Source organism: Schistocerca nitens, chromosome 5 (assembly GCF_023898315.1).
Source record: "Schistocerca nitens isolate TAMUIC-IGC-003100 chromosome 5, iqSchNite1.1, whole genome shotgun sequence".
In the NCBI taxonomy this organism is placed as follows: Eukaryota; Metazoa; Arthropoda; class Insecta; order Orthoptera; family Acrididae; genus Schistocerca; species Schistocerca nitens.
Window position 1 is genome coordinate 370,542,792 of NC_064618.1, and position 15,819 is coordinate 370,558,610.

General features: G+C 36.3%; 1 protein-coding gene across 2 annotated transcripts in view; it reads right to left on the reverse strand.

The window, feature by feature from the left end:
- The window catches only part of LOC126259622 (putative RNA polymerase II subunit B1 CTD phosphatase RPAP2), a 39,446-nt gene that overhangs the window by 22,353 nt on the left and 1,274 nt on the right, over positions 1-15,819 (reverse strand). For both annotated transcript variants that reach the window (XM_049956541.1, XM_049956540.1), the window contains exon 3: positions 9,990-10,154. In XM_049956541.1, coding sequence (XP_049812498.1) covers positions 9,990-10,154 — 165 coding nt within the window. The remainder of the gene's footprint in view (positions 1-9,989; positions 10,155-15,819) is intronic.

Here is a 15,819-nt window from a genome sequence, read left to right on the forward strand (position 1 = left end):
CTTTCGAAATGTGGTGCTACAGAAGAATGCTGAAGATTAGATGGGTAGATCACATAACTAATGAGGAAGTATTGAATAGGATTGGGGAGAAGAGAAGTTTGTGGCACAACTTGACCAGAAGAAGGGATCGGTTGTTAGGACATGTTCTGAGGCATCAAGGGATCACCAATTTAGTATTGGAGGGCAGCATGGAGGGTAAAAATCATAGAGGGAGACCAAGAGACGAATACACTAAGCAGATTCAGAAGGATGTAGGTTGCAGTAGGTACTGGGAGATGAAGAAGCTTGCACAGGATAGAGTAGCATGGAGAGCTGCATCAAACCAGTCTCAGGACTGAAGACCACAACAACAACAACAACAACAACAACAACAACATGCCAAATGTTTCTTCATTTTAGAAAAATGTTTCACAAAATTTTTCACCATTTTTTCAAAATGTTTTTTATTGGAACAGTGAAAGTATCAGCCAGTTTTTTGTTGACTAACACAAAATGTACCTGTGCACTGTCAAGAAACGAGTACCTAAGAATGACTCTACGTAAACAACATGTAACATCAAGAAAATATCACACAATTGGATTTTCAGGCAACAGTACACCCCCCAGACAACACAAAAACTGCACACAGGGGTACACTAAACATTCTGAATTTTCCTGGAATGATGGTGATCATTTCACTCATCTCAACAGCACACAGCTTCTGATTGAAGTTGAAAATACCAAAGTAAATTAATCATAGAAGATACATGCATTACGAATGGCAACAGAGAAGAATAAAAAATAAATGATACTTAGTAGCTGACATTACATCAAATCGCTTTGCAGCATGTAAATCATACTTTACGATAAAAAAGTAAGGATACATTTATTTCCCAAATGAAGCTCTGTCTGCCGCAACAGCATCTGTCCACCAATAGCAACAACATTACCTTATGAGTCATCGGCAATTCTTAAACTGACACCAATGAAATGTTAGACAGTCAAAGCCACAAATATCAGTAATTATACTTATGATAACAGTTCATTTGCTCCCAGTAATTTTTATGCCTTGTTCTTTGGTTCTGAAAGTTTTCAATAAAGTTCCATGTTGACCCATAACAAACAGAAGAGCATACAGATTATCACACAACATCTGAAATTGGCGTGGGGAGTTCCTAGCAAACAGAACACAGCATGTCACTGTTAATGGAGAGAAATTTGAAAATATTGAAGTAGCTTTGAGTTTACATCATGAGAGGGTTAGAGAGGGATTACTTTCTCTAGGGTAATTTAACTAAGCTGTTGATTTCAAATATTTGCAGAACCATGAAAGATATAACACTCTTTTCCCACAAATGACTTGTGAGAAAGTCCTCACTAAATGGATATGAGACTTTTTTAATAGGCATATTAATTACAGAGATATTGGTATCAACTTCACATTTTCAAATGGAATTATATTAATTTCTAATGCTAGTGTCTTAGTTCTAAAACAGACAAATTCAATGATGTTTCACTCTTCAAAACCCAGTTGGCAGTTTCGGAGTAATGACAATATTTAGAAGTTATGATTTATCTGCTTTGAATATGAAACCAATAGTGTTGTGTGGAAGTTCATGATTTCATACTCGAATAAGGAAATATCTCATGTTGGATAAGAAAAAAACAGAGTGTCGCACTGCCGCAATACCAGTATTAAAGGGGCATAGAAGGAATGTAGCTTTTATTTTGCCTCTTTCATTCATGTGCCTTGTGTACTGAGTAGGTAAAAAAAGAAAAGTTTCTTTCACAAACTGAACGAAACAAGATATACTACTTCTTTATGAAGAACGCAGAAGGAACATGAAGAGAACAGCTGAGTTGTATGCACAAACGTTTTCCAAAAGACTGTGCCCAACAATGACAGTTCAGAGAATGTGCAAAACATTGTTATAGAAAGGACACTGGAATACTACAAGGAGAGTAAGAGTGAAGATGGTAATGAAGGTGTGAGCAAAATAAATGTTCTGGCAGCTGTTGCCCATAATTGACATCACAGCTCCAGAGAAGTTGTTCGTGCTTATGGAATAAGTCAATTCAGCATTGTTAACAGTTTGCATGCAAATAGCTTCCATCCAAATCATATCACTTCACCAGCAGATTAACCAGTGGGATAGCAGAAGACACATGGAATTCTGTAGCTCAGTTCTGATGCGACATTTGGACAACAGATCTTTCTCCATAGAATTCTCTTTCTCAATGAAGTTAACTTTACAAATCATAGAAAGCTGAATGTAATAAATATGCATTACTGGGTGATTGAGAAATAGCAGAAACTGAGGCATGCTGAACATCAGAGGCAGTGGAATGTGAACATTCTGTGCAAGATTATTGGAGACTATGTGATGGTCCTTATTTCACTGAATAAACTTCCATATGGGTAAAAGCCATGTAAAATTCCTTATAAAAGTTATGCCTTTAAATACACAGATATATGTGCTCTAGCACTACCGGTTGCGGCTAGGAATGTGCTCATCCAGCTCTTTCCAGGTTGTTGGGTAGGACATGAAAGGACATTGTCAAATGGCCAGCACATTCACATAATTTGATTTAATTGAACTTTTTCTCTGGGATAAACTCAAAGATGAAGTCTTTGCACATGTTCTTATGACCTAAGAGGATTTAAAAAAATCACTGCTGCAGCAGGTACAATGACACAGAAGGGATCTCTCATTTAATTAATAATATTTATACCACAGTTTCCTTTTTCCAAACCCATTCAATTTTTAATGTGCATCTTTCTTTTCAAGGTTCTGGCAGAAACAAAAGCAGAATTTTTATTTTAGTTGGCTAGTCAATCATCCGCAGATGGCATGTATCCAGTTATTGTACCAATCCAGCCACATTTAGCCAAGTGTGGTTAGCATCAGTTTCAAATAAAAGCTTTCTTTTGTAAATAGACTCTCTTAGCTGTGTCAAGCTGGAGCACCCCATCAGCCTGATGCGACAGTTCCATCTAACAGCACATACTGCCACATAAGAATAGTAGTCAATTTCATGTTCAAAACAGATAAATCCTATGTTTTAAACATTTTAATTACTCTGACATTACTAATAGGATGTTGAAGACTGGCATGCCATTGAATTTGTCTCTTTTGGAATTACAGTACTAGCAGCAGAAATTATTAGAGTTCCATTTGAAAAATCAAAATTGATACTGACATATCTGCAATTAACATAGCTATGAAAAGAGTCTATATGTCACCAAGTGAGACTTTTTTCATGCTGAGTAATCCTGTATACTAATTTAATAATATAATACTTTGGTGGATAATGTCTGAAGTTCCAGGAGGCTGTTTGGGCTGTAAGCTCTTGTACATTCACAAGTTAAAATTTTTTTTAGCAAAATGCAGGTAAATCTACTGAGGATTGACTCTTAGTGCTGGGATTAGCAAAAGTAGCATACTGCAAATAAGTAGGCAGGAAGGCTCATTATTGCTTTCTTACATCAAACACTATCACTGGAAACAGTCACAGCCATTATATCTGGTGCATAGTGAATTTAAGCAGAATGATCCCATACAATGAATTGTAGGAAAAGCAGATGCCAGAGTGTGAGTCACTAGAAGTAGTCCTCGTGTGTTGTGTACCCATGGGGGAGGTAGCTTACAAAACCCTCATTCGACTGGTTCTTGAGTACTTCCCTGTAGTCTGAGTGCCTTACAGGTAGAATAGATGCAGGAAGTAAAGAAGATCTAGTACGTTAGAAAGTGTCATAGAGATGCTCACCCAACTCCAATGGCAGACACTACGAGAGAGGTGTTGTGCATAATAGTGTGATTTACTGTTAAAATTTTGAGGATTTGCATTATGAAATGAATCAACCAATATATTGCTTCCTCCTATATATGTTTTGAAGAAGGTAAAATTTGAGAGATTTGAACTTATATGGAGGCTTACCAACACCCATTCATCCTGCACCCCATATGTGACTGAAGCAAAGAAAGAGCAAGTGTAGTAATACACAGAGTGCCCTTTGCCACACATTGTTAGGTAGGTTGCAAACTACATATGTAGATATACGCAGATATAGGTGTCTGCCATTTAGCGGTCAGGGACGTATGCATGAGGAGGAAAGACAGTGCCCAAAACAGTTTATATCCCATAAATGGAGAGATTAAAGAAATCTTCAGAGAGAAGAGAGACAGCTGTTTGAATATTAAAAGCTCAGATGGCAAGCCAGTACTAAGCAAAGAAGGGAAGGCTAAAAGGTGGATGGCATATATGGAAAGGCTTGAAAATAAATAAACTTGAAGACAATGTTATGGAAGTGGAAGAGGAAGTAGATGTAGGTGAGATGGGAGTTGTGACACTGCATTGAAAGACCTAAGTCAAAATGTGGCCCCTAGAGCAGATGACATTCCTTCTGAATTATTTAGATCCTTGTGAGAACCAAACATTAGAAAACTATTATACTTGGTACACAGGATATATAAGGCTGGAAAGTTACCCTCAAAATAAAATACAAATGTAATAATTCCAAAACCAAAGAAAGCAGGTGATTATGAATATGAATAGTATTGAGGTAACAGTTTAATAGCCACAAAATTGCTGAGGCTTTTATGGTCACTTGTTGACATATTGTCTGTTGGAGTTTAGCTCGGGATCTTTGGCAATGTTTGTTGAATGATTTTTCTGGCATTTGTCAGTACAAGTGGTCGGCATTGTCAAAGATTTACTCTCCATTGCTGGTGGTGGACTAGAGTCAAGAAGACAGTCAGAGATTATATGTAACTGTTTGGGTTCGAGTAAGTGAAGCAGTACTGACTTACCTTAGAAGATAAATTGAAAACATGAGAACCTGAATTTATAAAATTTGTAGATTTAAAGGGTGCTTTTGACAGCATTGACTGGAGTACACTCTTTGAATTTCTGCAGACAGCAGGAATAAAATACAGGGAGCAAAAGATATCCACAACCTGTACCAAAACCAGACTGCAGTTATAAGAGTCGAATGACATGAAAGAGGGGCAGTGGTTGAGAAGGGAGTGAGCTGGGTTGTAGCCCTTCTCACATGTTATTCAATCAGTACCGTGAACAAACAGTAACTGAAACCAATGAGAAATTTAGAAAGAGAATTTAAGTTCATGGAGAAGAAATAAAAATTGAGATTTGCTGTTGACACTGTATATCTATCAGAGACAACAAAGTACTTGGAGGATCATTGGAAAGGAATGGAAGGTGTCTTGAAAGAGAAATTATCAGATGAACATCAACAAAAGTAAAATGTGAGTGATGGAATATAGAAAAATCAGACAACCTGATACCGAAGGAAATTGATTAGAAAATTAGATACTGAAGGCAAAAAAATGCATGATGTCAGAAGTATAGAGGATATAAAATGTAAACTAGCAACAGCGAGAAAAACTTATCTGAAAAAGTGAAATATCTCCACAATGACTATAATTTAAATGTAAGGAAGTCTCCTCTGAAAGCATTTAAGCATTTGTCTGGAGTGTAGCTTTATATGAATATGAAATGTGGATGATACACAGTACAGACAAATTTTGAGGATTAGCTGGTAGATGAAGTACCTAATCAAAATGCACTGAAATGTTGAGGAGAAAAGAGCTTTATGGCACCACCAGTCTAAAGAAAAGTATTAGTTGATACGATGTATCTTGAGGTACCAAGGAGTATATACTTTGGCAAAAGAGGGAAGCGGAAGAGGAGGGGGGGGGGGGGGGGGGTAGTACAGAAGGAGGCTAAGGCTTGACTACCATAAGGAAGTTCAAGTGAATGTATGGTGCTGTAGTTATGCATAGAAAAAAAGGCCTGCAAAGGACGGACTTGTATAGAGAGCTGCAACAAGTGCTATTTGGCCTGAAGAACACAACAACAAAAACTATGGTAGTGTTTAAATTAAACTTTAAATTGATAACTGTTTTCTTTTGCCAGGCCACTTAATGTACTTAGGGAATTAGTTCAATCAGCTACTTAAAAGATGCACTGCCTTTGGATAGGAATGTTTTTTAAGTGAGAGGAACAGCTCATCTGACAAATCACTGGTTTGTTAAATGTCTTGCTACAAATGGTCTTTGCTGATTACATAGCTTTAGAAAAAGGAAAGCGTTTCCCAGAAAACTGTTAAGCCCACCTCACATGGAGTAACATTCACTGCCAAGTTTGCTAGGAGGTGTGCACGACTGTCAGCTAGCAGATAGGGATGACAGCTACCTTGCATACTGAGCCTCTCACCAAATGTATGATTCAATATGGAAGCTAGCTGGCTGGCTTGACTGTGTGAACGGCAAGGTGTGCAAGCCTGCCAAATTGCAATCTTTCTCAAATGAATGTAAATACACTATTCAGTAAAAAAATTGAATCCTTGCAGATCTTATAGCTTCGTTTGTCAGTTTCATGATGAACTGTCTATCATTTTGTTAATGGTCATATTTATTGTGATCTTTGAGAATTAAGTAAACTATTACAAGAATTTTGGAAAGTTTGCAGTGAAAAATAGACATCGCTACCAATTTGCGTTAAGTGCATCTTAGTCATATATTGCTGCATATGAAATGTAGCTAACATCTTGAATTTTTCTTTAAACTCTGAAGGATACTGTTATCTACCATAATTTCTAGAAAAATGATCATATGTAAAGCACTTCGTCCTGAACTTGTGTGCCAGCAAAAATGGCAGAACAAAATATTCACAAAATTCCTCATATCTTGTAAACAGTTTCAGATACCAAAACAAGATTTTGGAAAATGATAGTATGCACAGAGAAGAGTATTCAATGATATGGTTAATATGGGACACTGCAATAGTTAGCACGATATTCAAACAACTATAGATTTTTTTCCAATGAAATAACGTAACTTTAAACACAATCAACAGCTGATGAAAAGAGAATTGCTATGAGTTTGGAACAACGTACATGAAGAAATTTCAGTATATTTTTATACCAACAATGCGCATTTTCATAAAGTATTTATTGACTTCTCTTTCCATCAGTTGCCGTTTTGTGATTCTGTCTAAATTTTAACTGAATTAGAATGTAAGAGAGATGAATATTTATGAACTCTACTGTTTTTTGGTGAAAGAAGCAGATCTGAATGTGAAGATAAGGGAACTTACATATTACTCAGAACTCTTCACTGATAACATCTCCCTGAAGAAAAATTTAAAAAAATAAGAAGCCTGGTAAAAATAAATCACTACTTTTGTTGAAATTTTAATGGTATCCTATAACCCAGTATGTTTTTAATCATGAATGATGTGGATTCACACTGGCCAAAAAATTTTATTTCTGTATCTCAATGATCTGAGAAATATGAAAACATTTAAATTTGCAAAATCCAGTCAACTACACATCAAGGTGTAAACAGATTACCAATATCTTCGACAAACTAAAAGATGTTTGTGATGAAACAGTATAATCCTTCATTCTGTATAGGGAAAGGGAAAAAAAGATGACTGCTATGTGCTGTTAACTATTTTCATTTTTCTTAGATTACTGAGATACAGAAATTAAATCTGTTGGGCAGTTTCAATCTGTATCATTCTTATTAAAAATACTCTACTGAAATTTCAACAGATGAAATGATGTATTTTCCCCAGACTTATTTTTCTTTAAAGGAACATTATCAGTGACGAATTTTGAGTAGTCATACTGTTTCTTTCACCAAAATACGGCAGAGTTTATAAAATATACATTTCACTAACATTCTAATGCAGTTGACATTGTGACAGAATCACAAAAAAAAAAAGCAACTGACGGGAAGACAAAAGTAAATGAAAATTCTCATTCTCGATATAAAAATAAATTTTAATTTTTTCACATATATTGTTCCAAACCCAAAGCAATTCTCATTTTACCAGCTATTGAAGGCTGCTTAAATGTTACATTATTTCATTGAAAAAATTCATAGGTGCTTGAATATTGTGCTAGACATGGAAGTTTTGCATATTAATCTTATGACTAAATACTTTCCCCTTTGCTTACTATGATTTCCCAAAATTTTGTTTCATTATCTGAAACCATTAGAGAGATATGAAGAATTTTATGAATATTTCAGTCTGGCTTTTTCGCTGGCACACGAGTTCAGGACAAAGTGCCTTACATATGATCAGTTTCCTTGAAATTGGTGACAGACAGCAATAGCCTTCAAAGTTTAAAGAAAAATTCAATATGCTATCCATAATTCATACACAGCAACATGTGACCTAACATGCGTTAAACGCAAATTGATAGGAATGTCTATTTTGCACTGCAAACTTTCAGAAATTCTTGAAGTAGTTTACTTAATCCTGAAATATCACAATAAATATGACCATTAATGAAATAATGAGCAGTTCATCATGAAGCTGACAAATGAAACTATTTTTCCTTTACAGTTGTTTGAGAAAGATCGTCCATTGGCTAGTGGCGCATGGCATTCTGTCTGGTCTTCAGGGTTAACTGGTGTTGTCTGGGAGTTCCTGCCCCTGTAGTCTGTGATGCCAGATGCCAAACAGGGATTCTGACTGACCAGCGGAGGTAGAATTCAGGGACCCTCACTAGGCTTCAAAAGAAATTAGCACCAGAGCTATCACAGAAAACATGCATAGCTCCCTTCAGGCCAGCAGATGTCAGAGCCCACATGGGAGCTGTCGTGTGAGCCGGCAAGTAAGATTACAGTGAATCTTACTCCATGTGAGATGGACTTTACCTATGGTTGGCATGTGTAACCTTCTGAATGACTTAGTGTCATTTCATTTGAATCAGGGAATGAAGGTGAAGAGTTTTTAACATATAGTTCACCTTACAATCACCAAGAATGGAGCACAAACCCATTACGAAAGTATTAGAGAAAGAGTATAAGCTAAAAGGGGAACTGAACCCCACTCCTGCCATAAATGAGTTCACTGTCATCTAACTTAATCTGCAAAGCATGAATTCCAGGGCAATCTTGCCTTATGATCTAATAGAAAATCAAATGAAACAAATGCTGTATATTATGTATGCTAATGACATTGTTCCATTTAGGATATGAAATAAAGATTCTTCAAGGTAACTGAAGGGATTGGCAGAAAAAAGTGATAGCCCTCAGGATCACATTTTAAGATACTGCATATAATATGCTGAGTTAAATTCAAAGATAAGAACAAAATACAATTACACAAAATAATTTATACAGTAGACAGGTAAATACTATCCACCAGCATATGGTGCATTTGAAAACAAAAGAGATAAAGTGATCAGTCTAACACTTAATAAATTGACAGATAGCACTTTCTTTCACTGACCCCTTCAATTAAAACCTTATAATGAAAATTGAGAAAAATAGCTTCAGTAGAGTATCAATAATGTAATATCAAACATTCTTCTGGCTAGCAATTTAAATCTTGTTGGAGGAGTGCTGCTTCAACTTTGCAGTCACCAATCAACACACAGGAGTTATAACTTTAATGCTGGAAAAGAAATGCAAGCACAGAAATTTCTTGTAAATAAAACATGAGTAGGGATTCAACTTGTGCGAAACAGTCTGAAAAAAACATGCAGCTTTACTTTCAGTAAAGTAGGTATATTCAAGTACTCGAAGGTCCTCTTAGTGAGTGGAAGCCTGAAGTTGTTGGAAACTAACTCGTCAGTTGCGAGTTTTATCAATCCAACAAACTGGGTTCTTATCCACAAAGGCCTAGCAAAATTACAAAGACAACAATATGGTGCCTGGTATTCTGATTGAAAGAATATTCACTCCTGTCTCCCCAACATGTGCATGTGTGAAGTGAGTGGCACATTGGATTAAAGTGCAAAACATTATCAAATCACATACCACACTGCGATGAACATTAATGATAAAATTTGTTAATTTACATGCTCAAAGTCTCTTATGTTTGCCCTTATGGGAAACACATGCCAACCTTAGAATAAGTAAATTCATGTTAAATGAAGGAAGCAGTAAAAAGCCTCTCTTTGTGTTCTCTCTTCTCGACACAACCCTAAATTGCACATATTAAACCATTATTGTGGTTTGGACAGTTACCTTTCTTTCCGTTAAGTCATAAACTTTATTCTGTGTTGTGCATATTTTATATTGTTGATTTGGAATGTTCTTCAAAATACCATTACACAAAGGGTATCCGCAAAGTTTAGTGATTGCCCTTTCTTCAACTACATCTTGAAAGTGGGTATCACTAATAAATTTCAACTGCAACAGAAAAGAAAATGTGTTTCACATTTAAGTATAAATTTCCTTTCATTTTTATAACTTACTATCAAAATTCTGAGGTTACTGTACCACTGGCATTTTCATTACAATACAGATGTAAAAGCTATCTCAATAACAGTGTCACAAGTAGTACTTTTCCAATAACAATGTAGACAATTCTTCAACTTTTTTATGTCAAATACATGTTCAACATGGGCAGCAGATACATATTGTATCTCAGCTTCAGAGCTTTTCTTTACTGTGAGTTTACATACATTGTCCAGATGTGCTTACAAATGCATACCCACACATAAATTGCAAATGGGGTAGTCAAATTACAACATCAGAAAAGAGAATAGCTACATGAGAAGCAAAAGCTGAAATGCTAGTTCAGTTATCTGATCTTTATGTGTGTTTGCCTGAAACCCATCATTCATCTGCAAGTTAGTGGTTGCTTGTTCTAATTTTCTGAAGATTTTAATCTTTAAATATGTATTATCATAATACTTCTTATATTTGCTAGTCACAATATGATAAAGTATTACAAAACACTCTCCAGAACATTACAACATCTAAAATCTGACAACAATAGCCATACTTATGGTACGCTGCAAAAGCATAACTTAAGTACTGCAAACAGTTTATTTTGTAATGTAACATGGGTTATTCATGAAAATGACCTATGTTCCACTGAGGATATTCACACTGGTGAAAGATGGTCATGTCTCTTATAAACATTTTGTGTGGTGGGAAAAATGCACTGTGAGCACCGTGATCTGTGACTTGTGCAGAAGATGTGTATGCAGTGACACAACACAGCAGGGGCACGGTGTGGCGTTTGGTGACAGCAGTGGCACTTGCTGAATGAGGACATTTATGCCTTGTTGATGCCCCTTTAAGGTGTCATGAGCACCTCACAGAAGATGGACATACTACAATGTAAACTTCAAAGACAAATGAAGATTGTAAATCTTAGATCTTAAGATGAGTTTGATGTGGTGACTGATGTACTTGAATCAGTTTGGAACTGACTTCACAACTGATGTACATAATTGAAATCATTCAAAAGATTATCATTGAAGGTGTGTTTGTCATTCAGTATACGGTTGTAGTGAGACACACTCTTACAGCATCACCCTACCTGGAAAGGAAGCCAAGAGGAATAAATCTGTGTGTGACTGTGGTACAGAGTAGTCAGACCATGAGAACAAGGACAAAACAAAAAGGCGACCATACTGGAAGAAGAATGGTGTTACAACCAAGTCCACACACACACACACACACACACACACACACACACACACACACACACACACAAGAGAAAGGAAAACACTGCAATTTACCTTAAAGTAACTGACAAAGCGAGATCATTTGTTAGATGGAACACAATCATTTCTTCCTGACAAATGTTACAGTTCTTTTTGGTTTTCTCATGTCGATAATTCTTTCTGAGGCTGTAATGTATGAAATTCAACCTAAGTTTAAATATTAAAGTGGCAAAGAGAAAGCTAATCAGATTATACATATTCACAAGGAGTCAAGCAGTCATAATGAATTAGTATGGAACAGAAGTGGTACCATCATTAGTTCATTCATCGTGTTCTGTAAACATAATCATGAATGAGAGTCTTCTGTGATGTGGAACAAATGAATTTATACATTAACAGCAAGAAGTAGTAAACTATACTACCATCAGCTTATGAATACTCACAATCTGCTCACACCAATAACTATGTGAATTACTTTTACTTCTGGACTATTTCATACATGTTGTTGTTGTTGTTCTGTCTTCCATCAAAAGACTGGTTTGATGCAGGTCTCCATGCTAATCTACCCTGTAGAAACCGCTTTGTCTTTACTGCAACCTACATCAATTTGAATTACTGCAATCAAGCCTCTGTATCCCCCTATAATTTTGAACAATACATTTCCCTCTGTAACTAAATTTGCAGTTGAACAAGTAAGTTGCCCAATAAAGATTACTTCTATTTGTTCATTGCTGAACTACACTAGACTCTTGCTAATCCAGTCATTCCTTGCACATACTGATGCCGGATTACTGAGTGTCTGAAATGTAGTTTAAATACACAGGGACTACACTTTATTAAATTCCAAGATACATTGCTTGTATCTTGTTGTCAGATAATGTACTCCAGGAAGACATCTATAGCTTCAGCAGCAGAAGTACTCTCCTCCTATTACCTCTTCATTACTTTCATCATTACTTTCCCTGTATACTTTTGATTATTCCTTCAACTGTTAAAGTTTGGTTTATCTTGCAGTTTTCCACATTCAGACACTTAGTAATATCATCTTCGTCAATTTCTCCTCCTCCTGATGCTTGTCGAACATGTCAATGCACAGAGTCAGCAGCTGATTATTCTGAATTGACTGGCACATTACTGTCACTCCATACTAGTTATAACTCTGCATCAATGGGTAGCCACTCTTTTCTCCAGCACTTCATTATGGAAGCATTCTCCATTTATCCCATGTTATGCTGTTTGGAAACCATTTGGTAAGTTGATTGCTTTCCATATCTTCAACATAACCTTGGTACAGTCGTTTTCACATTTGTTCAGTGTGGTGACAAGAAATGCACGTCAATAAGGGTGTTTATTTGATTCCAAAATTCCCTGGTGCTTGGACTAAATCAGGGTTGTCACACTGGGAGGGAGAGTGAGTGCTTGTACACCACCAGACTTTAGATTCACATATGATGGATGACTGCGAGCTTTGTCAATTATAGGAATAGCTTTCACTGGAAGCTTCCCCTTCTTCAGTTTTTTTTAAATCGTAGTTGATACGAATGTATTGTGAGATCACCAAGAGAATGTTTCTCTGTTTATCCACTCTTTCTTCTGAGCACAATTTGACCTGGTAGTGTATTTCTGTCACTGTGTTGAAAACAAAATGGATGTTGGGATTCCCCAATCACTATGAGTTGTAGTTTATGACTCCCATTTGTGTTAGGGGACACAATTAATGTTACATGCAGTTTCTGTTGTCTGTAGCCACAAGGTTCCTTCTCATTCCTGGCAGCTAATGTTTTTTGAAGGAACTACCTAGAGAAAGAGGCTGGTTTCATCAGTACTGTAGAAGGCATCAGTAGTTAATTCTTCTTCCTCTATTTTCTTCCATTTCATCTTTACAAATCATTCTGCATTGTTTTCATTATTAGGCAACATCCCTTGTGACCGTCAGCTAGGACATGCCAATTTGTCTTCCATTTTTTTTCTTTTTTGATAGCCAACCCTCACTCGCTACAAACAAATTTCTGCCACAAAAATGTTTGTTAAATGCAACTGCTTTTTCATTTATTATCTGGCCACTGACCGGAACCAATTTTCTATGTTTTTGTACATGAACAATCTAAAAACAGAATAAGTACAGTTCTTCATTCTCATTCTTTTGCATAACCTTCCATCTTCCCAACTTGCTCTCCACTTGGGTTGGGTGTTATCAAGCAACATCATATTTCTTTCTGATACCATAATTAGTTGCCTGTAGAACACAGTAAGCAGCGGCAAGGGCTTTCTATGAAGAACCTCACTTCAACTTATCTAAAACTGTGAGTTTCTGCTTGAGGTATAAGATAATGTGTTTCCTTTTAGAAGCTACGACATTGAACTGTAAAGAAGAACATAATTTCAAATAGGTACAGCACTATTTACCATTGTAATTTACTAACACATTGTTGTACGTGCATCAGTTTTGCTTGAGTGACTAGAGGCCAGATAAGTCAGAGGCCGGACTACAGAGTGCCAGATTAGCAAGATTTTTGTATAGTACTGGGTGCACAAACCCATCATCAGTGGCATCCATACTGGTTGCTTAGCACATGCCAAAGACATCTGCCAAACATTTTCATGTCAGTATCTAATTATATGCAGTTTTAATCAGAAAATTAATTTGGATATTTTATAAGTGTTAATCATGATTTTCTCCACAATCATACAGCCTGATGACAATTCTTTGTTATTAAATTCCCTCTTGATGTGATCAAGACCAGCATACAAGTAATAAATACATAAAAGTAATCTTTATTGGGCAGTAATGTCATTACACAGGGAGAACCAGAATGCCACCAACAAACTGTCAGTTACAGATCTCTGAATTTGGAGGCAATATGTTGATATTTAACAAAATTTGTTGGTTGAGTATTTTTCAGTTCACCTCAATTGCTTCCCGAATGCAATGTGCAGATCAGATAGATGTGCCGGAGTCCACATCCAAAGCTGAGTACAGCTCTTCTGCCATGGCAGAACCTACCTACATTTCCACTTCTAAGTCACAGTATGGGGAATGCCAGAGGTAAATAAGATCAGGACTATAAAACCGTTACTCCCTTTCTATTCAATTTTATGGTTGCACAGGGGTACAAAGACTGTCAATACCCTTTTGTATGTTTCAAATTCCTCTAACTTTACCATTATAGTCATTTCAAAAGACATGTGTTAGCAGAAGGCGCATTTTCTTGACTCAGTTTGGTGTGTACTCGTAAGTTTCTCTGGGGGGTTTACAACAACAAAAGGACCAATTGTTAACAACTATAAAACAAATTTGCCCCACAACTTTTGATAATAGATTTAAATATTGACATGCCTACTTGGAACAGTATGTGTGACATACATCAAACAGAGAATTAAGTAATTCAAATTTGCGCTTCATTCTCTCATACAACTACATTATGGAGTGACAAATACAAACCTCTTGCATGTAGATTAAAAGACTAAAAGTGATTTGTTACTCTATGCAGGCCAACAAAAGTGACTAACCTAAGACTGACTGCTCTAACTAAAAGGAGGTGTACTCGTGGTTTCTGCTGTGGAAAAATTTGAAATTGATCTTTACAGAATCCTAAAACAATGACAACAAATAGTATGATACCACTTGCAATGTACATTACAGATAAACTTTGCTATGAGCCATCCACGTGCTGGACACAAAGATTGAATGAATGTGCCAAATGTTTACAAAGTAGTCCGATTTCAGTGGATGATACAGATGGGACAATGAAGAAAATCAGCAAGCAGATGGTTAGTAGACATACTAGACAATGTCTTGTAAAAAACAGTAATCTTTGCATTGTTGAAGTTCAAGATGTGATTGAAGAGAAAGAAAGCTGCCACATCAAACAGAATATAGCCCAGATACACTGCAACATGCAACAGAGAGACAGGCTGAACATTTCAACATAAGTGTAATACCACGGATGCAATGCTCTTACCATATAATGTGCCAGCTGACAATGCTGGGTAAAGGAGAGGCTTATCTGTAATAGGCTACTCACAGACAGACAAACTGGCTGGACATTAAACAGAACTCTCAAAAGGAAAGATGTATTGAGAATGCAGTAAAGAAAGCAACAGAAATTCTCACCAGCACTGTGTTTTGATATGACTGTGATGTGCCCAAAAGACCACTTAAAAAAATGAAATAAAATAGACTGGAGGTACTGTGATCCACTGAGGCAGCAACTGCCAAAGACAAAACGATGTTAAGCACAATAATTCATATGTAGGACTACATTTTGGTTTGTGGTAACAAGATTATCTCCTGGCTAAGAGAACATAACTGGGACCATAGTATATGCAACCTATTGGTTTCAGTATACTTAAGAGATCATTAACTGAAATGCTACTAAGTATAGATTCTGGGAAAA